This window comes from Loxodonta africana, chromosome 2, assembly GCF_030014295.1.
Source record: "Loxodonta africana isolate mLoxAfr1 chromosome 2, mLoxAfr1.hap2, whole genome shotgun sequence".
NCBI classification, from domain to species: domain Eukaryota; kingdom Metazoa; phylum Chordata; class Mammalia; order Proboscidea; family Elephantidae; genus Loxodonta; species Loxodonta africana.
Window position 1 is genome coordinate 128,215,735 of NC_087343.1, and position 17,822 is coordinate 128,233,556.

The 17,822-nt window shown below is 36.6% G+C and overlaps 1 protein-coding gene across 1 annotated transcript in view; it reads right to left on the bottom strand.

The window, feature by feature from the left end:
• The window catches only part of SLC27A6 (solute carrier family 27 member 6), a 65,991-nt gene that overhangs the window by 18,264 nt on the left and 29,905 nt on the right, over positions 1 to 17,822 (bottom strand). The window contains exon 4 of the mRNA XM_003404463.3: positions 17,657 to 17,781. Coding sequence (XP_003404511.1) covers positions 17,657 to 17,781 — 125 coding nt within the window. The remainder of the gene's footprint in view (positions 1 to 17,656; positions 17,782 to 17,822) is intronic.

Genomic DNA, 17,822 nt, shown 5'->3' on the forward strand with positions numbered 1-17,822 from the left:
AGATGCTAAACCCCACTCTGATTCTCCATTTATTTATCTGTAAAAGAATAATACCTATCTTATTTACATATGGCTATCTAGAATTAATATACAGTGATAAGCATATAACCAAAAACAAACCTGTTGCTGTTGAGTCAATTCCAACTCACAGTGACTCTACAGGACAGAGTAGAACTGCCTCACAGGGTTTCCAAGGAGCAGCTGGTGGATTCGAACTGCCAACCTTTTGGTTAGCAGCTGAACTCTTAACCACTGCAATTGGCATATGGTAAACAATAAATGGAGGGCATATAATCACCAGAGTATTTAGCTTGCAAATATTATGACAACCATGTGTAACTATTTTAGAATGTGTATTACTCCTACATTTTTACATCTAGTTCATATTTTGGAGGTAAAGGAAAATTTAAAAAAACCAAAAACCAGACCAGTTGTTGTCTAGTCGTTCCAACTCATGGCAACCTCACGTATGTCAGTGTAGAACAGTGCTCCACAGGATTTTCAATGGCTGATTTTTTGGAAGTAGATCACTAGACTGTTCTTCCAAAGTTGCTCTGGTGGACTCAAACCACCAACTTTTTGATTAGCAGTGACAGTGTTAACCGTTTGCGCCACCCAGGGACTCCAAAGGAAAATATTCCTATATTTTATTCTATATTCAATAATCACGGTGCTAATTAACCTGAATTATACTTTGCCCTAAAATTAGAGTAAAAATATATTATCAGTGTACCCATACCCCATACCCATTGCTGTTGAGTCGATTCCAACTCATAATGACCTTATAGGACAGAGTAGAACTGCCCCATAGGGTTTCCAAGGAGCGGCTGATCCTGATAAATCCATGATTCCTTATGATCTACGTTCATACTCATCAAGGGTAATGCAAATAATAATAATAATAATAATAAATCAACAAGAAAATAGAGAAATCAGTGGCCCTTACACTTATAAAGATGTAATTCACATAAGATAAACACTACTAAAATCATTTTAAAGAAAACAGCATTTTAATCTATGAACTCTCAAGAACAAAGAGAATAGGCATGAGAGGTAATTTTGCAAACTGATAAGTGAATAGATAAGAGGTATTTGACTGTGTAAAGTAGATAAGCCTGCAGGAGGGAAACCAACAAGTGTCTGGGAAAGTGTCAAGATTCAGAAGCATCAAAAAAAAATAAGGAAAACAGAAGACTTGGCTGTAAGTTTAAGAAGCAGTTTTGCCCTAGATTCTCTAATACAGACAAATCAGCCGGAAGCCTGACCCTTCTATACACTGGTCAAAGAGTGGAGACTTAATTCTCTGGAGTAGTCCAACCAGACAGACACCAGTTCGGGTTAAGAAACCCACCGAAAACCAGAGAGTTAAATGAAAGTTTGCATACTAAATGGTGAGATCACTAAACTCTTCTGCTGTTGAACCTCAGAGCTCTTACACCCAGACTTAATCTGAGCAGGAAACAGTTATTAGGGAAATTGGTCATTATAAAAGAGAAGACTGCAATTATTGTCATTTGGAAGTACTTCAGTAAAATATCTGAGTTCCCACCTAATCATCCTTAAATAGGGCCCATTTGTTAACAAATTCTAGCCATGTGCAATCAGATTTTTAGTGCCTCATTCTGAAATATAATTAAAGCACAGAATAAAAAAGTATAAAAATTTTATAAAAGTAAGGAAAAAAACATATGGCACACAATGAAAATATCTCAAATACTTATGAGTGGAATCCTAGAAAAGAGTAAACAGAACAGAGAAGTAATATCTGAAGAGATTTTAACTGAGAATATTCCAAAAGTCATAGGAAAACATCAAAACAATGGATTCAATATCTAAGAACCTCAAGCAGGATAATCACCAGGAAAACACTCTTGAAAGTTTTCGGGTGAAACCTCTAAGAATGAAAAACAAACTACAAAAATGAGAGGGTCAATTTTAAAAGCATCCAGAGAGAAATAAATACGGTATTTTTAATGATGCGACACAAATATTTATACAAGCAGTCCCCAGGTTGCAAAGGAGATCTGTTCCTAACCGTGTCTTTAAGAATTTGTAGGCAGGTCGGAACGGGTGCATAGAGTTCTTATTTAGCTTTACTTTTTTTAGTGCAAGAAAAAGCTTGAAGACTTTTCAATAATTTAAAAGCTACACATGCAGCAAGTGAAGGTGATTGTGATGAAGAATTTGTTGCCCATAGGGTTGGTTCTATTCTTTCAAAGTGGGGATAAATTTACATAACGTTAAAGGGCAAGTACCAGTTGTCTGTAAATCAGATATTCCTAACCTGGGGACTTAGTGTATCTGACTTTTCAAGGGTAACTAAAAAAAAAAAACAAAGAAAATGGAGTAATATCTTTAAGCTATTAAAAGAAAATAACTGTCAACCTAGCATACTAAATGAAAACGTTACTCCAAACTAAAGGCAAAATCATTCTCAGACAAATAAAAGCTAAACTTTTATTTTTAGTAGAAATGTACTAAATGAAAGACTAAAGGGAGGTCTTCACACACACACACCAAAAAACAAACCCATATAAAAGAAAAAAAAGGGGGAGGCAGGAAGAAAGAAGAGCACCAGAAAGGGTAAATATATTGAAATGTATTGACATGTGTAAATGAATACTGACTTATAAAAATAATATTAATAATGCTTTAAGATTTAAAGTATATAGAATTACAACAGATGATAATAAAAACATAAAAGTTTAAATGTAGGTAAATGAAATTTAATTGTTTTAAGGTTCTTGCATTGTAAAAGAAGTAGAAAAAGTACTATTTTAAAATAAAATGGAATAAGTCAAGAATGAATGTGTAGTCACTCTAGTAACCAAGATATTTAAAGAATAGAAAAATTAAGGTGTATAGTGTCAATGGATCAAATTGTGCTCCCCCCAAAATATATGTCGACTTGGTTAGGCCTTGGTTCTTAGTATTGTGTGGTTGTCCTCCATTTTGTGATTGTAATTTTATGTTAAAGAGGATTAGGGTAGGATAGTAACAGCCTTACCCAGGTCACGTTCCTGATCCAATGTAAAGGGAGTTTCCCTGGGATGTAGCCTGCACCACCTTATATCTCTCAAGAGAAGAAAAGGAAAGGGAAGGGAGCAGAGAGGGGAGACCTCATACCAGAAAGAAAGTGGTGCTGGAAGCAGAGCGCATCTTCTGGACGTGGGTTTCCTGCACAGAGAAGCTTCTATTCTGGGGGAAGATTGATGAGAAGGTTCACGGAGAGAGAAAGCCTTGCTCTGGAGCTGATGCCCTGAGTTTGGACATTTAGCCTACTTTAACGTGAGGAAATACATTTCTTTTTGTTAAAGCCATCCACTTGTGGTATTTCCATTATAACAACACTAGACTAAAACATACAGCTAAAGAGCTAATCAATGAAAAAATTAATGAAAAATAAAAGGGAAAAAGAAGAAATAACAAATGAGACAAATGTCAAGATAGAACATTTAAACTCAAACAAATTGGTAAATACATTAAATTTAAATGGACTAAATACCCCATGCAGAAGACTAAGACTGTCAGAACACATACAGATGGAAAATCTAACTATATACTGCTTTAAAAAACACATCATAAATACTACACTACACAAAAGTCGAAACCAGTTGGATGGAAAAAGATATGCCATGTAATCAACAACCAGAAGAAAGATAGTATATCCATACTAATATTAGACAAAGTAAGTCTAAATTTTAAGTAAAAAAAAAATTACTGAAAAGATAAAAAAGAATATTTGATAAGACGAAAAGCATCAGTTCAACAGGAAGACGTAGCAACTCTAAATTTCTGTTCACCTACTAACATGATCAAAACATATAAAGCAAAAACTGACAGACTTAAAAGGACATATACAAATCTATTTTTAACTTTTCTCTCTGGGTACTGATATAACAAGTGTTCATCTGTTATATAAAACTATAGAAATTTAAACGAGGTAATTAAATATCTCCAAATTTTAAAATATATATTAACCAAATATATATATAAAACCCGTTGCTCTTAAGAGTTGATTCCGACTCATAGAGACCCTATAGAACAGAGTAGAAATACCCCACAGGGTTTTCAAGGATGGTGGATTTGAACTGCTGACCTTTTGGTTAGCAGCCGAGTTAACAACTGTGCCACCAGGACTCATACATATATATATATGTATGTGTGTGTGTGTGTATTTAAAGTACATTTACCACAGATATTTATCAAATAAACTTCTCTAAATCAATAAAAAAATATAGACAATACAATTTAAAAAATGTGCAAAAGTAGGTTGGGAGACAATTTGCCATGGAATTTATACATATATATCAGACAATCTTTTCTAGGATGTTTGTATAGCAAATAACCTTGTAAGCTAGAGATAGCTCCTGGGTCACAAAGCAGATTTATTTCTGTGATGTTAAAACCTCCCTCCTCCACCTGGTAATTTGCTTTTATTCAAGGGTAATAAAGATAACATCTTCTTTGAAGGTAGAGGAGGAACAGGTTTACCAGGAGCCCCTTAGTTGATTGGGAGGTTTCTAAGGAGTATTTTTCAGCCATGGAACAGACTTCTGTGTACAGCATACACCTGGGCCCACCTCTGCATTGCCCCCATGAGATGCGGGGGGAAGGGAAACGATGGTGGACAAGCCTTCTGTGCTGTGAGTAATATCCATTTGGGCTCATTGTTTCTTTACCAGCTGATTGCACTGAAGTTCAGTGAGCTAACCAAACAGCTATGCTGTTGCTTAAGGATTGGTTCCAAATGCCCAATAAGTATACCAACGTTATTAGCTAATCAGGGAACTGCAAAGTAAAACGCCATTAGATATCACCAAACATCTACAAACACTGAGGTCATGGAAACAGAAAAACTGGTTCAGCAGAAACAAACCCAGTGCCAGAAATAAGGAAGAACAAATTATCTGGATTGACAAAGGGCCGGGGGGGGGCGGGGGGAGGGCTTAAAAAGTTACCCTGGGACATCTGAACACTGAGAGGAGGGTGACTGTAACTGGTTTTATATTGTGCCAGTTTTGAAATTGCTGTGTAACTAGTGGTTTCAAAGATACACTAAGAAAACATGGTATATCCTTTTTGGGGATTTGATTTGCTTTTTCTTTGATTTTAAGCAAATTGGACGCTTGTCATATAATAATAAAAAGATTAATCCTTTGCTTTAAGAGTTCCAAGCATTTTTTTCCATTTAATTTCACATTAATTTTTATATTTTTACTCAGTGTTTAATTTTTATAACTAAATACATAATTCTCCTGTGCTACTATTTTCATTTAATTTGTGATTAAAAACTCATTTCTCATCCCACAAACCAAAAAATTTCCATAGGTTTTTTTTATTCTCTTTTTTACATTTAACTACTACATACATTTAGAACTAATATGATGAGAAACATGAAACTTTTCGGTTTTATATCATGACTCCCATCACTTATGACCAATTCAGATTTCACGGAAGTTTAATTGTAAATCTATTCAACTGCATTTAGCCAAAGACTTGCAAATAGAAGATCCTCAACTAACACAAGTTAAAATTTTACAGACATTTTTAAGCTGATTCAGTAGGCACATGTATACAAAATACTTTAAAACAATTTTCCAGAATCTTTCTTTAAAAGATAACTGGGAATCTAAAAGTAAGCACTTCTGAAAGAGTAAAATATAAATAACATAATTTACATAACTGACATAGGTTACTGTGGGTATTTTATAATTTATTCAGATAATATCTAAAATTTCCAGTGACATTATTCAGGTTTTTATTTGCTTGATTCAAATCATTAGCATGGAAATACATGGTCATGAAAATAACATGATTTCTTTATATAGAGTAATAACATAAAAATTATATGAAGCCCTCTTACAAGTCTAAAAGATAGCATTGTTTTTGGCACATACACACACATGCACACACATGGAGGGAAAGAGAGAAGAAACAAGTTTTGAAAAACTAGTTTGCACAGAAGTAGAAATTTTATCTAAAAGAGATATGCAATAAGATAGAGCCTAAATTAAGGGTCCCCAATTGGCACAACATATTTATAAAGAAAATGTTCTACATTCTACTTTGGTGAGTAGTGTCTGGGTCTTAAAAGCTTGTGAGTGGCCATCTTAAGATACTCCACTGGTCTCACTTTGTCTGGAGCAAGGGAGAAAGAAGAAAACCAAAGACAAAAGGAAAAGATTAGTTGAAAGGACTAATGGACCACAACTACCACAGCCTCCACCATACTGAGTCCAGCACAACTATATGATGCCCAGCTACCACTACTGACCACTCTGACAGGGATCACAATAGAGGGTCCTGAACAGAGCTGGAGAAAAACGTAGAACAAATTTCTAACTCAAAAAAAAAAAAAAAAAAAAAAGGCTGGACTTGCTGGCCCAACAGAGACTGAAGACACCCCGAAAGCATGGCCCCCAGACATCCTTATAGCTCAGTACTGAAGTCACTCCTGAGGTTCACCCTTCAGCCAAAGATTAGACAGGCCCATAAAACAAAATGAGACTAAATGGGCATACCAGCCAAGGGGCAAATACGAGTACACAGGAGGGGATAGCAAAGCTGCTAATGGGGAACCCTCCCCCAAAAAAACTAAAAAGAAAAATAAATAATTAAGGGTCCCCAAACTATGGCCTGCAGGCCAAATCTGGCCCATATTTTGTTTTTGTAAATGAAGTTTTATTGGAATACAGCCCCCCTGTTTCTGTATTGTCTTTTGGGCTGCTTTTAGGCTATACGGGCAGAGTTTAATAGTTGGAACAGGGACACTGAAGCCCACAAAGACTAACATATTTACTACCTGACCCTTTAAAGAAAAGTTTGCTGATATTTGGCCTAAATTATAAGTTAAAAAAAAATTTTTTTAATCAAAAATATAAAGTGACACTTTTTTAATATTCACACAAATAACCATCTGATTAGCTGCACAACACACCGATACTACAAATATTGGCCCACAAAGTATCCTCATCCCAACTCCTACATGTCTACATTTTACATTTTCTTTTTAAAAAACCAGACCAAACCCATTGCTGACAACTCAGTTTGACTCATAGCGACCTTACAGGACAGAGTAGAGCTGCCCCATAGGGTTTCCAAGGAGCGGCTGGTGGATTCAAACTGCCAACCTTTGAGTTAACAGCTGAGCTCTTAACCACTGTGCCACCAGGGCTCCGTTTTCTTCTTAGGAAGAGCTTTATCCCACTGGAAATAACTCAGAGTTGGTTTCATTTGTATAAGCAGAATAAATAATAGCCTGGTCAAAGCATCAAAGACTTGGCTGTTTATGCACTGTGGGCATGTTGGTAGATAGGCAAAATACTGGTCAGATGAACTTTTTCAAAAAGATGACTAAGCTATCAATGTTGTGAAACTCTCTTGGTGGCCCCTGGAAGATGACTGGAAGCCAGAGGAGGGTATTAAGCAGTAGCCTGATGTAATACCATTAAGCTGGCATCAACTGGCATGATGGACTGGGCAGTTGGGAGGGTCAAGGATTTCAGCAGAAGTGGTTCAGAAAGGAGATGACAAGGGCAAGAACCCAGTTGAGGTCATGGAAACAGAGAGGGTCAGCAAAAGCACGGAAAAACAAATCATCAGGATTGAAGGAGGGGACTTAAAAAGGTGATCTTGGGATATCTGGACATTGAGTGGAGGGTCTTTTGGTGACTATACTTGGTTTTTGTATTATGCCATAGAGCAAGGGAGAGCAATAAATGAATAAGACAGAGAAAGGGATAGAGAGTGAAATAGAGATACACAGAAACATAGAGACAGAGTGACATACACAGAGACAGAGATCCACAGTCTGAGAAAGACACAGAGGCACTGAGAGACACACACACTCATATACAGACACAGATACCTTCACACAGAGACAGAGATCCACACCCTAAGAGAGACAGAGACATATGCACACAGGGAGAGATGCATATGAAGACACAAACACACATCCACAGAGATAGAGACAAAGAAAGAGACTGAGAGAGGTGCACAGAGACAAATACGGAGATACCTACGGATGCATATGGAGACACTGATGCTGAGACACATAGAAAGAAATACATACAAATACATACACAAACAGAAACGAGAGAAAGAGAGCTAGGATGTGGGCAGGGTCAGAGAGTGTGGGACAGGAATAACGCCATATTTGAAGCCAAATAAAGAGAGACAAAGAGGGGATATGTTTGAATCCCCATGTCCAGGTTATTGCATTGTCTTATTTTAATCATCATATTAACCCTATAAGAATCATTATTTCATTTTTCACGTGGGGATCCTGAAGTTCAGATCCAAGGTCACACACCAAATAAGTAGAGAAGACAGTATTTGAACTCAGGAAAATTTAATGTAAGCTCTCTGCAGGCAGGAACTGTTCTTGCCTTTTCTGTCCTCTGCTGTAGACCATTGCCTAGAACAGTGCCTACAGCAGTGCCTGCAACAGGGCCTGGTGTGTAGGAGGTACTCACAGAATATTAGAGGAAGGAAGGGAAGGAAGGAAGGAAGGAGGGAGGGAGGGAGGGAGGGAGGGAGGGAGGGAGGGAGGGAGGGAGGAAGGAAGGAAGGAAGGAAGGAAGGAAGGAAGGAAGGAAGGAAGGAAGGAAGGAAGGAAGGAAGGAAGGAAGACAGAAGTGTAGGAGGGAGGAAACAAGTTCTAAACACCCTCAAAAGTCCATGCTCTGTGTTGCCAAGCCTGTCCCCACAGTTTCAATAATAGGAAACCTTCAAAACAAGAGTTTCTAATTCAGTAGTTCTGACCTTTACTCAATGAATCTCAAAAAACATACAGAACATTTTGATGTTTTATTTGTTGAATGCTTAAATGCTTTTGTGGACACAAACACACACAGATAAATAAAGATATTTTACAATACACAGAAAATACATATTTCATTTTCAGACATTTAAATATCTTTCACAATTTAAAATAGAATTTGCTGAATGGGACAGAGCTTTTGACTCAGAGATCCCAAGGTCTTAGATTTCGGTAGACAAGTTTCCCTCTGGCTTTCAGTACCAGGCAGCAGATTGATGGCGATGATACCCGTGAAGGAGCCACATCAGCTTGAACTAAGGCTCTCGTTTCTTCAAAAGGTTCTTTGGGATCTGTTTTCCCACCAGTGTCATTTCTGAGCTGCAATACATGCGGCGGTGGTGGCTGAACTATATAGTTATCACCCACTCAAGTCACAGAATTACTTCTTCATTTGCCAAAATACGCAAGCCTCTAACAATGTCCTTTTAGAAACAAAGTCCCCTTCTTCCAGAACATGTGCTTAATCCTACTCAAACAATCCCTAATACACTCAGGCTGAATAGCCCCCTTACATGTCCAAGAAAAGTGAAACTCTGGAGGCTGGGTTTAAATACAAGTAATTTTGTATTAACCTTAATTTCTCAGAAAACAAAAGAAATGTTTGTTGGCAGATGGAGAAATGTAAATTCACAATGAAAACAAAAAGGCAGACCACTTAGTGCCTTCAGTCCTGAATAACTAGCTGCTTAATGACCAAAACAAAAGTCTGGTCTAATTCCAAAAGGATCACCTAAAATACACAACAACCTATGAGTGATTCTGATTCTTCCATTTTGATTCTATCTAGTGTAAGGCCTCTTTTTTTCTAAAACCTATTGATAATTATATGCACACATATGCTCACACCAATACACCCTATATAATAATAAGCACAACTATACATCCTAATGGTTTACGTTCTCCTATTCCAGAGAACACTGACAACTGTAGTGAGTCTATTTCCATTTCAATTTCTACATTTAACTCATTAATCCTCATCTCAACTCTGGATGTCCAAACGAAACCAAGCCCATTGCTGTCAAGTCTATTCCAACTCACAGCGACCCTATAGGACAGAGCAGTGCTGCCGCATAGAGTTTCCAAGGAGCGCCTGGTAAATTCAAACTGCCGACACTTTGGTTAGCAGCGGTAGCTCTTAACCACTACGCCAGCAGGGTTTCCAACTCTGGATGTAATTGTTATTAACTTATTTTATAAATGAGAAAACTCAGAAAAGCACCGTAACTTGCCCAAGATGGAAGAGCTTGTAAGACATGGAGGTTAGGCTTGAATTTCAGCCTGTGACCCCAAGGGACAAAGAAGCTAAATGACTGGTCCAATGTCGCATGGTAAAATGGTGGAAAAGCTTGATTTTTTAAAATCTAAATTCATAATTATTTTTCCATTGGGAATAAAATGATCTACACTGGAAAATTCTAATTGTTTGTCATTTGCTGAAGATTCTTGTATTTGTTGATGAGCCAATCCTAGCAGATAACAGAATAAGCCCTTCCTACAGGGCAAAAATTGGCTATTTCTGACCTTGATTTTATATGTCAGAGGTAAAGAAGTCAGAAACAGACCTATTAAAGGAATAGGCAATGTGAAAAAAAAAAAAAAAGCAAATGAATAACCTTGGGTGTAAATTTTAAAGTATTAAATCAATTTGGAAGGGAAAAAAGCTTTACTCAGCTAGCACATGTACAATATCAACAAGATACAGGCAGAACCCAAGAGAAGGCAGGTGTACATTTTTTAGTTTCTGATTTTATATTTTATTTTTAGTCACTTTTATTTGTGACGTGTATACCATTAAATTGTTAGTTTTTAATATTAAAATTGTATTTTAAAAATTACCATTTCTATTTAAATGGGATTTATAATCAGTGTCGTGTGCTTTTTATTAAGTCAAAGACCAATTATTTTTCAACATCCACAAAAACCCCTCTAATTTTATGCAAGGAAAACATTAAATTTTATTTTAAAGCAAAATGTTTCTATTTGCACTGGGCTTCCTGGTATACTTTTTTTTTTCCACATGTATCTCATCTCTCGATTATGAAAATCAAGAGCCAATTAAGAGAAGCAGGTATTGTTACCTGTCTTACACAAAGACAGGACCTATGGATCAAAGAGAAGGGAATCAGAACAACGTCATGCATAACAAGAGCTTGAAATTGAGCCTGTGTCTTTTGATTCTTGAATTTCTTAGCCACACATTACTTTGGCTGACTTCGTTGGGATATTTCATAAATAACGGATATTTGTATTCTAAGTGGGATTGCCAACATAAATGGTATAAGCAGAGACATAGAAAAAGATGTGTGTATTTTACGTGCACTACTAACCATGAAATAAAAAAAAAAATTTTTTTTTTTTTATGAACTGTTAAATATTAAAATTAGTACTTATATCATGGTTTTAAAACACTCCAAACTATTCATGAATCCCCTTCCAATGCTGCTAACATTAATGTTGCTAATAGCTACTAATAGTCATTTCTTATTTTAGTCCCTCATATTTCTACAATTATAGTTTCTAAGCAGTAAAGGAGGGTCTGGTACCTTGCCAGCTTTTCTAAATGCTTCCATAGCGATTATGAGAATACTAAACTCACCTTTGATTTACATCAGGAAAACTACATTTCAAAGAGCAGGTGATTTTCTCAACTCATATAACAATGTGCTTCAAATATTTGCAGTAAAGAAATAATTTTAAAAAAGGTTATAAGTAACTTAAACTACTAGTTTTTAGAGATAAAATAATCTTTTTTTGAGTAGTACCGAGAAGAAAATCATAATGAAACCAAATCGGAGCATTTCAGTAACAAAGTTTTCGTAATTTAAAATGCCATTCATTAAAGGTTTCTAGGTGTGTTGAGAAAGTTTCCAAATCTTAATGCTTTGACAGACTACACTTTTACAGGACATGGAAAGGGGGAAAAACCTTTGAAGTTTTATACAAACTAAGAAAATAAAAATATGAGAAAAGGGCGAATGCTTTTAATATATCCATTTTCAGTAGGAAAGAACAAATAAATAGGAATACACTTAACCAGAGAGAAGATAATACCAATGCTTTTAGCCTGGAACTGTCTTCAGATTCATTTAAACGTAACTGATAAACAAGTTCAAGAAACCTAGGCCATTTCAGCATCATTCAGTCTCTCTATTAGAATTCTTATGGTTCTGAATACCTTCCCTAAAGTGTATCGAAACTTAGGGGGAAAAAATGTGTTAAACTCAACTCCCATTATGAAAAGAGAGGCTTTTTAAAGTATCTGGATACTTGAAAACTATTCATTGAATATTATTAAACAACTGTTTAAATATTGTTGATTTAAAGCCATACAAATTGTACTAAATATCTGGTTCTTTTACATCTCCCTCATCCTCATAGGATGAAACTGATAAGGAACTCTTAAAAACTTGAAAAGAATGATAAGCTCTCTTTGGAGAAAACAGAGCAAGAGTCTTTCTTTTAAACTGATGTCTTAAAAAACAACTCACTCTGACATCATTTGATTCTTTCATTCAACATTTCCATTTTGTTACCTTTCAAGAAGATACTAAGCAATTGCTATTGTCTATATTTGTGAAAAATTTAGTGCAATTTGTATGGTTTTTAAACAATTTTAATAAATAGTTATCAAGTATCCAGGTGCTTTAAAAAGCCTCTCCTTTCATAATGGGAGTTGAGTGTAACCCTTTTTTTTTTTTTTTCCAGAAGCAAAAAAATTATAGGCTATGTCTTTAACACGTCAAAATGTGTGTTCTACCATTTATTGAGAGCTATGGGCAAATCATATAGCCTAAATATTAACTCGAATAATACACATCACACATATGCATCATAATATAGGTTCTTGCTTGTTAACTAGGTCCCCCCATCTTTTGCACTCTTCTGGACTCCAGATTCCTACATCAAACTGCCTACTTGGCTTCTCCTCCTGAATGCCTAACTCACGTATCAAACTTAATAGGTTTGAAAGATTTAATTTTCATTCCTCAAATCTCAGTTTTTTCCTTAACTCATCAATGGTTCATAATTTACCTAGATGTTTGAACCAAATTCCTTCACCCATTCCTTCACTCACTATCCCTGATCTAATAAGAAGTCTTTGTGGCTCTCCTTCAAAATACATCCCAAATTGGTATAATTTTTTCCAGTTTCACCTCCATCTTTCCCCAAATGCTCGGAGGGGGATAAAATCCAAATTTTTCCTCCATGGTCTATAAATTTTCTCCTCCAGAGCCCTGTGAGATCTGGTCTATGGACTAGCCCAGCCATACTCTCCTTTTCTTCATACATTCAGGCTATGCTCTCTGTGGGCCTCTTCATCTGCAGTTTCTTCTGCCTCAACCACAATCACCCAGCTCTTTTGATGGCTCATTGTCACTTGTTATCCCAGGTCCTCAGCTCAATGGTCACCATTTCAGTGAAGCCTTTCTTGAACACTCAATCTAAAAAACAATGTTCCACTTCTACCACCCTTCACTCTCCATCAGTGCATCCTGTTTTGTTTTTCATAACACATATTGTCTGTAATTACTTTTCTCTCTGTGTTTGTTTGCTGGTTTTTTTTTTATTCTTTCCAACTGGAGTGTAAATGCCATGAATGAAGGGATCTGATAGTCTTATCTAGTCCTCTATACCCAGAACCTGTAATATTGTTAAAATGAATGAATGAATGAGTGAGTGATGTATATGGTCCTGTTCCTAGATTGACTAGAAGTATGGCTAATTGTTGCCTACCTTAAGTAAAAAAAAAAAAAAAGTAGAGTTATCTAAATAAAGCTTTAGTGGTGAAGTGATTAAGAGTTTGGCTGTTCATCAAAAGGTCGGCAGTTTGAATCCATAAGCCGCTTCTTGGAAACCCTATGGGGCAGTTCTACTCTGTTCTACACGGACGCTATGAGTCGGAATTGACTTGAGAGCAATGGATATGTATATGTAAGTTCTGCAGCAGGATCCCTCCAGAGGATCACTAGAGTCCTACCACATTCCTCACCTACCAATATTAAACGCAGCATTAATATTAGCAAATGTAGAACTAGATCCAGTGAGAAATAATATGATGGTGCTTCAGCAACGTAGAAAACTTGGGAGATCAGAAAGTCTGGAAGAGCGGCTTTCCTCATCTCAGGAGACGAGAATAATTGTCCCATCCCTTGGGACTAAGGGGAGTCAGTTGCTCTGGCTTTTTTAAGGATAGTGCAGCTGCCAGCAGTTTTAAAGAGGCATGTCCAATGTTTTTGCCAAAGGATATTTTGCAACTGGAGTTTAGAAAAAAGGAAAAAAAAAAAGAGAGAGAGAGAAGGGGGAAAAAGCCTTGGGGCGGGGAAAGACAACCCTAGGGAGTTTTTATGTGACTACGTATAAACACTCACCTCAGAGCAGGACCTTTGCCTAGAGGTAAGTCTCCTTTGGAATATACGACTTAACCCTGACACTGACAACATGTCTGGATTTGCTTAGAGCACATGTGGTTTTACTTTCTTTTCTCTAAGGATTCCTTTCCAATAAATGTCTATGGGACTTCGAATCATGCCTTATGAGACACTGATTTTAATTCTTTGAGGGTGAGGACCCTGTCACTTGTTCACTCTCTGGCCCTACCTGAGTCCACTGTCGTGCTGCCTGCCCAGCAGATGCCTCCCCTCAAGGGATGTTCACTGAGAGGAATCTAGGACAGCAAAACAGCAAGGTGTCCTTGAAGAAATAAGATGCCATAATAGAATTACGTCTGTCTCTTTTTCCTACTCTCTGAAGCCAAGAACTGTTTGTCTTGGTTTTGTGTAAAATCAACCAGGAGATTAGGTAATACAATGCAGCTGTGCGTTAAAAAAAAAGTTTTCTTTTGGGCAGAGAGATGTTTATTTCCCTCTCCTAACCTCAATCTGCATCAAGGTAAATTCTTAGAGATTAACTCACAGCAAAATATTTTCTTCAAAGAGATTTAGCTAAGAATTAAAATATTTGCTTTAATCTTTATTAATTAAAAGCAGTCAGGAATTCTATTTTTAATTATCAGTTCTCTCAAATTCTCTGTACCTATAATATTTTCCCCAAATTAGTGCAATACAAGCTCAGTGAGGTGAAAAGGAAAAGACACTGAGAAAACGATTTGTACCAAATATGACAAACCTTTAAAGCCTTTATTATACGAGGTGAGAGTACAAACAGATAAGACATGAAGTGCCAAATAGATAAGTCAGTAAAAGGCTCAAAACAGAAATTTTTAAAAAGAAATACAATTAGAAAACTATTCAAACTTGTCAGTAATCTTAACAAATTAAAAAGGTATGTTTGTTTTTAAGCTAAAAATTATAAGTAAAATTAAATCACCTTTTTCCCATTAAAAAGAAAACTTAGATTTCCTTTGCTTTAACAAAATATTATTAAGAAGCCTAAGCAAATTGGGTTTCATCTACCATATTTGAAAGGCCATAAAGTTTGGTCTGCTTTTTCCCAAACTCTCCATCCTTCAAGGACCTCTGAGAGAGCCTGACGGAAGTTCTAGTACTCCATGAAACATAACTGACAGCCACTATGCTTAATATAACCCAGCACTGATAAGGGGCTGTGTAACGGGCATGACCCCATGCCGTAGATGGCATTCAATCACCTTGGAAAGCAATCTGGAAATACACCACTAAAAATATATCCCTATCTTTTGAACCTTTACGTTCACTTCTGAGACCTACCTTCGCTATTCTGCATGAAGATACTAATTGAAGCACCAGTAAGTTGATAAATTTTTAGAAAAAAATAAAACCATGCATTCAACCATAATATTTACTGAGTAAATTAGCTTGCAAGAGCTGATACAGCTACTAAAGGATGAGAAGAAACAGGAATGGATTTAGAATGATGAAGAACTTTATTAGTAAGTGTCTGCTCTGCTTTTAGAGTCCCTGGGTAGTATGAACGGTTGACGCTCTCAGCTGCTAACTGAAAGCTTAGAGGTTCGAGCCCACGCAGAGGTGCCTTGGAAAAAAGGCCTGGTGATCTACTTCTGAAAAATCAGCCATTGAAAACCTCACGGAGCATAGTTCTATTCTGACACACAAAGTGTCACCACGAGTCAGAACTGACTCAACGGCAACCGGTACTGGTACTATGCCCCGAGTAAAGCTAATTATAGTCACGGAACCTCATCTGAAGGTGGCTCCTTTCCTAAAGGAGGGGATTTTCCCTAAATAAATCTAGTCCAGATATCACATTACCAAATAATATGATGAAGTCTATAAGGGAAAATATGTGAAACTGTAGCATTATAATTGATCTACTGGGGCTCTTCAGTTAAGACCACAACCTTGATTTCAGCAAAGTCTCCCTGAAGAGAAGGAAGATAAAAAAGTTAGCACATTTTTCTGGGATTCCCTGTCTTGGCTGTGGATCTCAGGGAATCCAAAGTTATTTGAAATACTCTGACTGAAAAAGTATAAAGGTGGCTTTCACCACAAGGAAGTGGATCAGGACCCAGGCAGAAGGTCTCTCCATGCTAAACCCCACGCTCAAAGTGAATAAAAGCATTGTGTCAGCCAGATTATCCACTTTCATCTTTCTTACTGTGTGGGGCAGTTCTACTCTGTCCTATTGGGTCTCTATGAGTCAGAATCAACTCAACGGCACATGTCCCCTGTACAATCTCAGATCCTTAATAAAGTCTTGTTTAAATGCTTCTAGTTTACTCTCAGATGTGCTATGGCTAGTCCTGGGTGGTACAAATGGTTAAGCACTGGACTACTAACAGAAAAATTGGTAGTTTGAGCCCACCCAGCAGTGCCTCAGAAGAAAGGCCTGGTGATTTGCTTCCAAAAGGTCACAATCCTGAAAACCCTATGGAGCACAGTGCTTCTCTGACACACATGGGGCCATCATGAGTCAGAATCAACTAGATGGTGACTATTTCTTTTTGCGGGGGGGCAGGGGTTTGGTGCTGAAGGTAATTAATTAAAGGAAGATTGCATGTTTAGAGGGCTTTTTAGCCAGAGAACAAAAGAGAAGATATTCCAGTCCACTATCCACGCCCTAAGCAGGTGTGGTGATGGCGAAGATGATGAGTGAGAGATTTCCTAGCCTAGGCAAAGCGGATCACATCAGATTCTGCTCCCCTGCCCCATGTGGGCACATCTGTTTCCATTCTTGAAAGGTCTGGTATTGATTTTATTAAAGAAAGTGTCACTTGTTTGTAGCCTCAAGAATGTTTAGAAAATCAGACATTTAAAAAATGAGCATTTGGAAAGACAAATGAGACCAAGAAAAGGAAAATAACTTCTGAGGGCAAAAAAGCAAACAAACTAATGAAGACAAACTTCAGACTGTTGCAACTATCTCTACTTGTCTATTTTTCAGATGGTGGTAATTTATCAAAAGTATATGAAAGTGGCTGCTTTAGGTAAGGAGAGAAGTGAAAATCAAAGCAAAATTTCTTTTTAAGTTCATAAAACAAAAAAGTCTATTCTAAAAATGTAATCATTAATTCAAAAGAAGAAAAAATATAAGTGTCTAGATGAATAGACACTTTTCTAAATATAGAATTTTAAGAGATTATTTATTACACCTAAGTAATTTCATAACCTGAAATTTTAATTATTCTAAATGTAAAGTAGACTCAATTATAGGTCTGTTCCATCCTGGCACAATACAAATCGTATTAATACAATCCCAGATAGCTCTCTCTTATTTTCTCTGACTTGTTTTGTATTTATTTTATCTTGTGGTATTCCACGCATCCCTGTAAGCCAGCTAAACTGTTTTCTGGAAAAAGTGGAATATAAACAAATGAATAAAATTACTTTCTCTCTCTCCATACTTTTTCTCTCGGATAGAGGTTACTCTTTTTACCTTAGGTTGTTTGCAAAGGTAGTGACAAAGTTCTCCAATATACTGAAATATGGTCACATTATACTTTTTGCAGTCATTCCAAAATTGGCTTGCTGAGAATTTCTTTTTTAACACACAAGTGGCACCTATAAGAAAGAGAAAACAGGAAATAGGGACAAAATTCAAG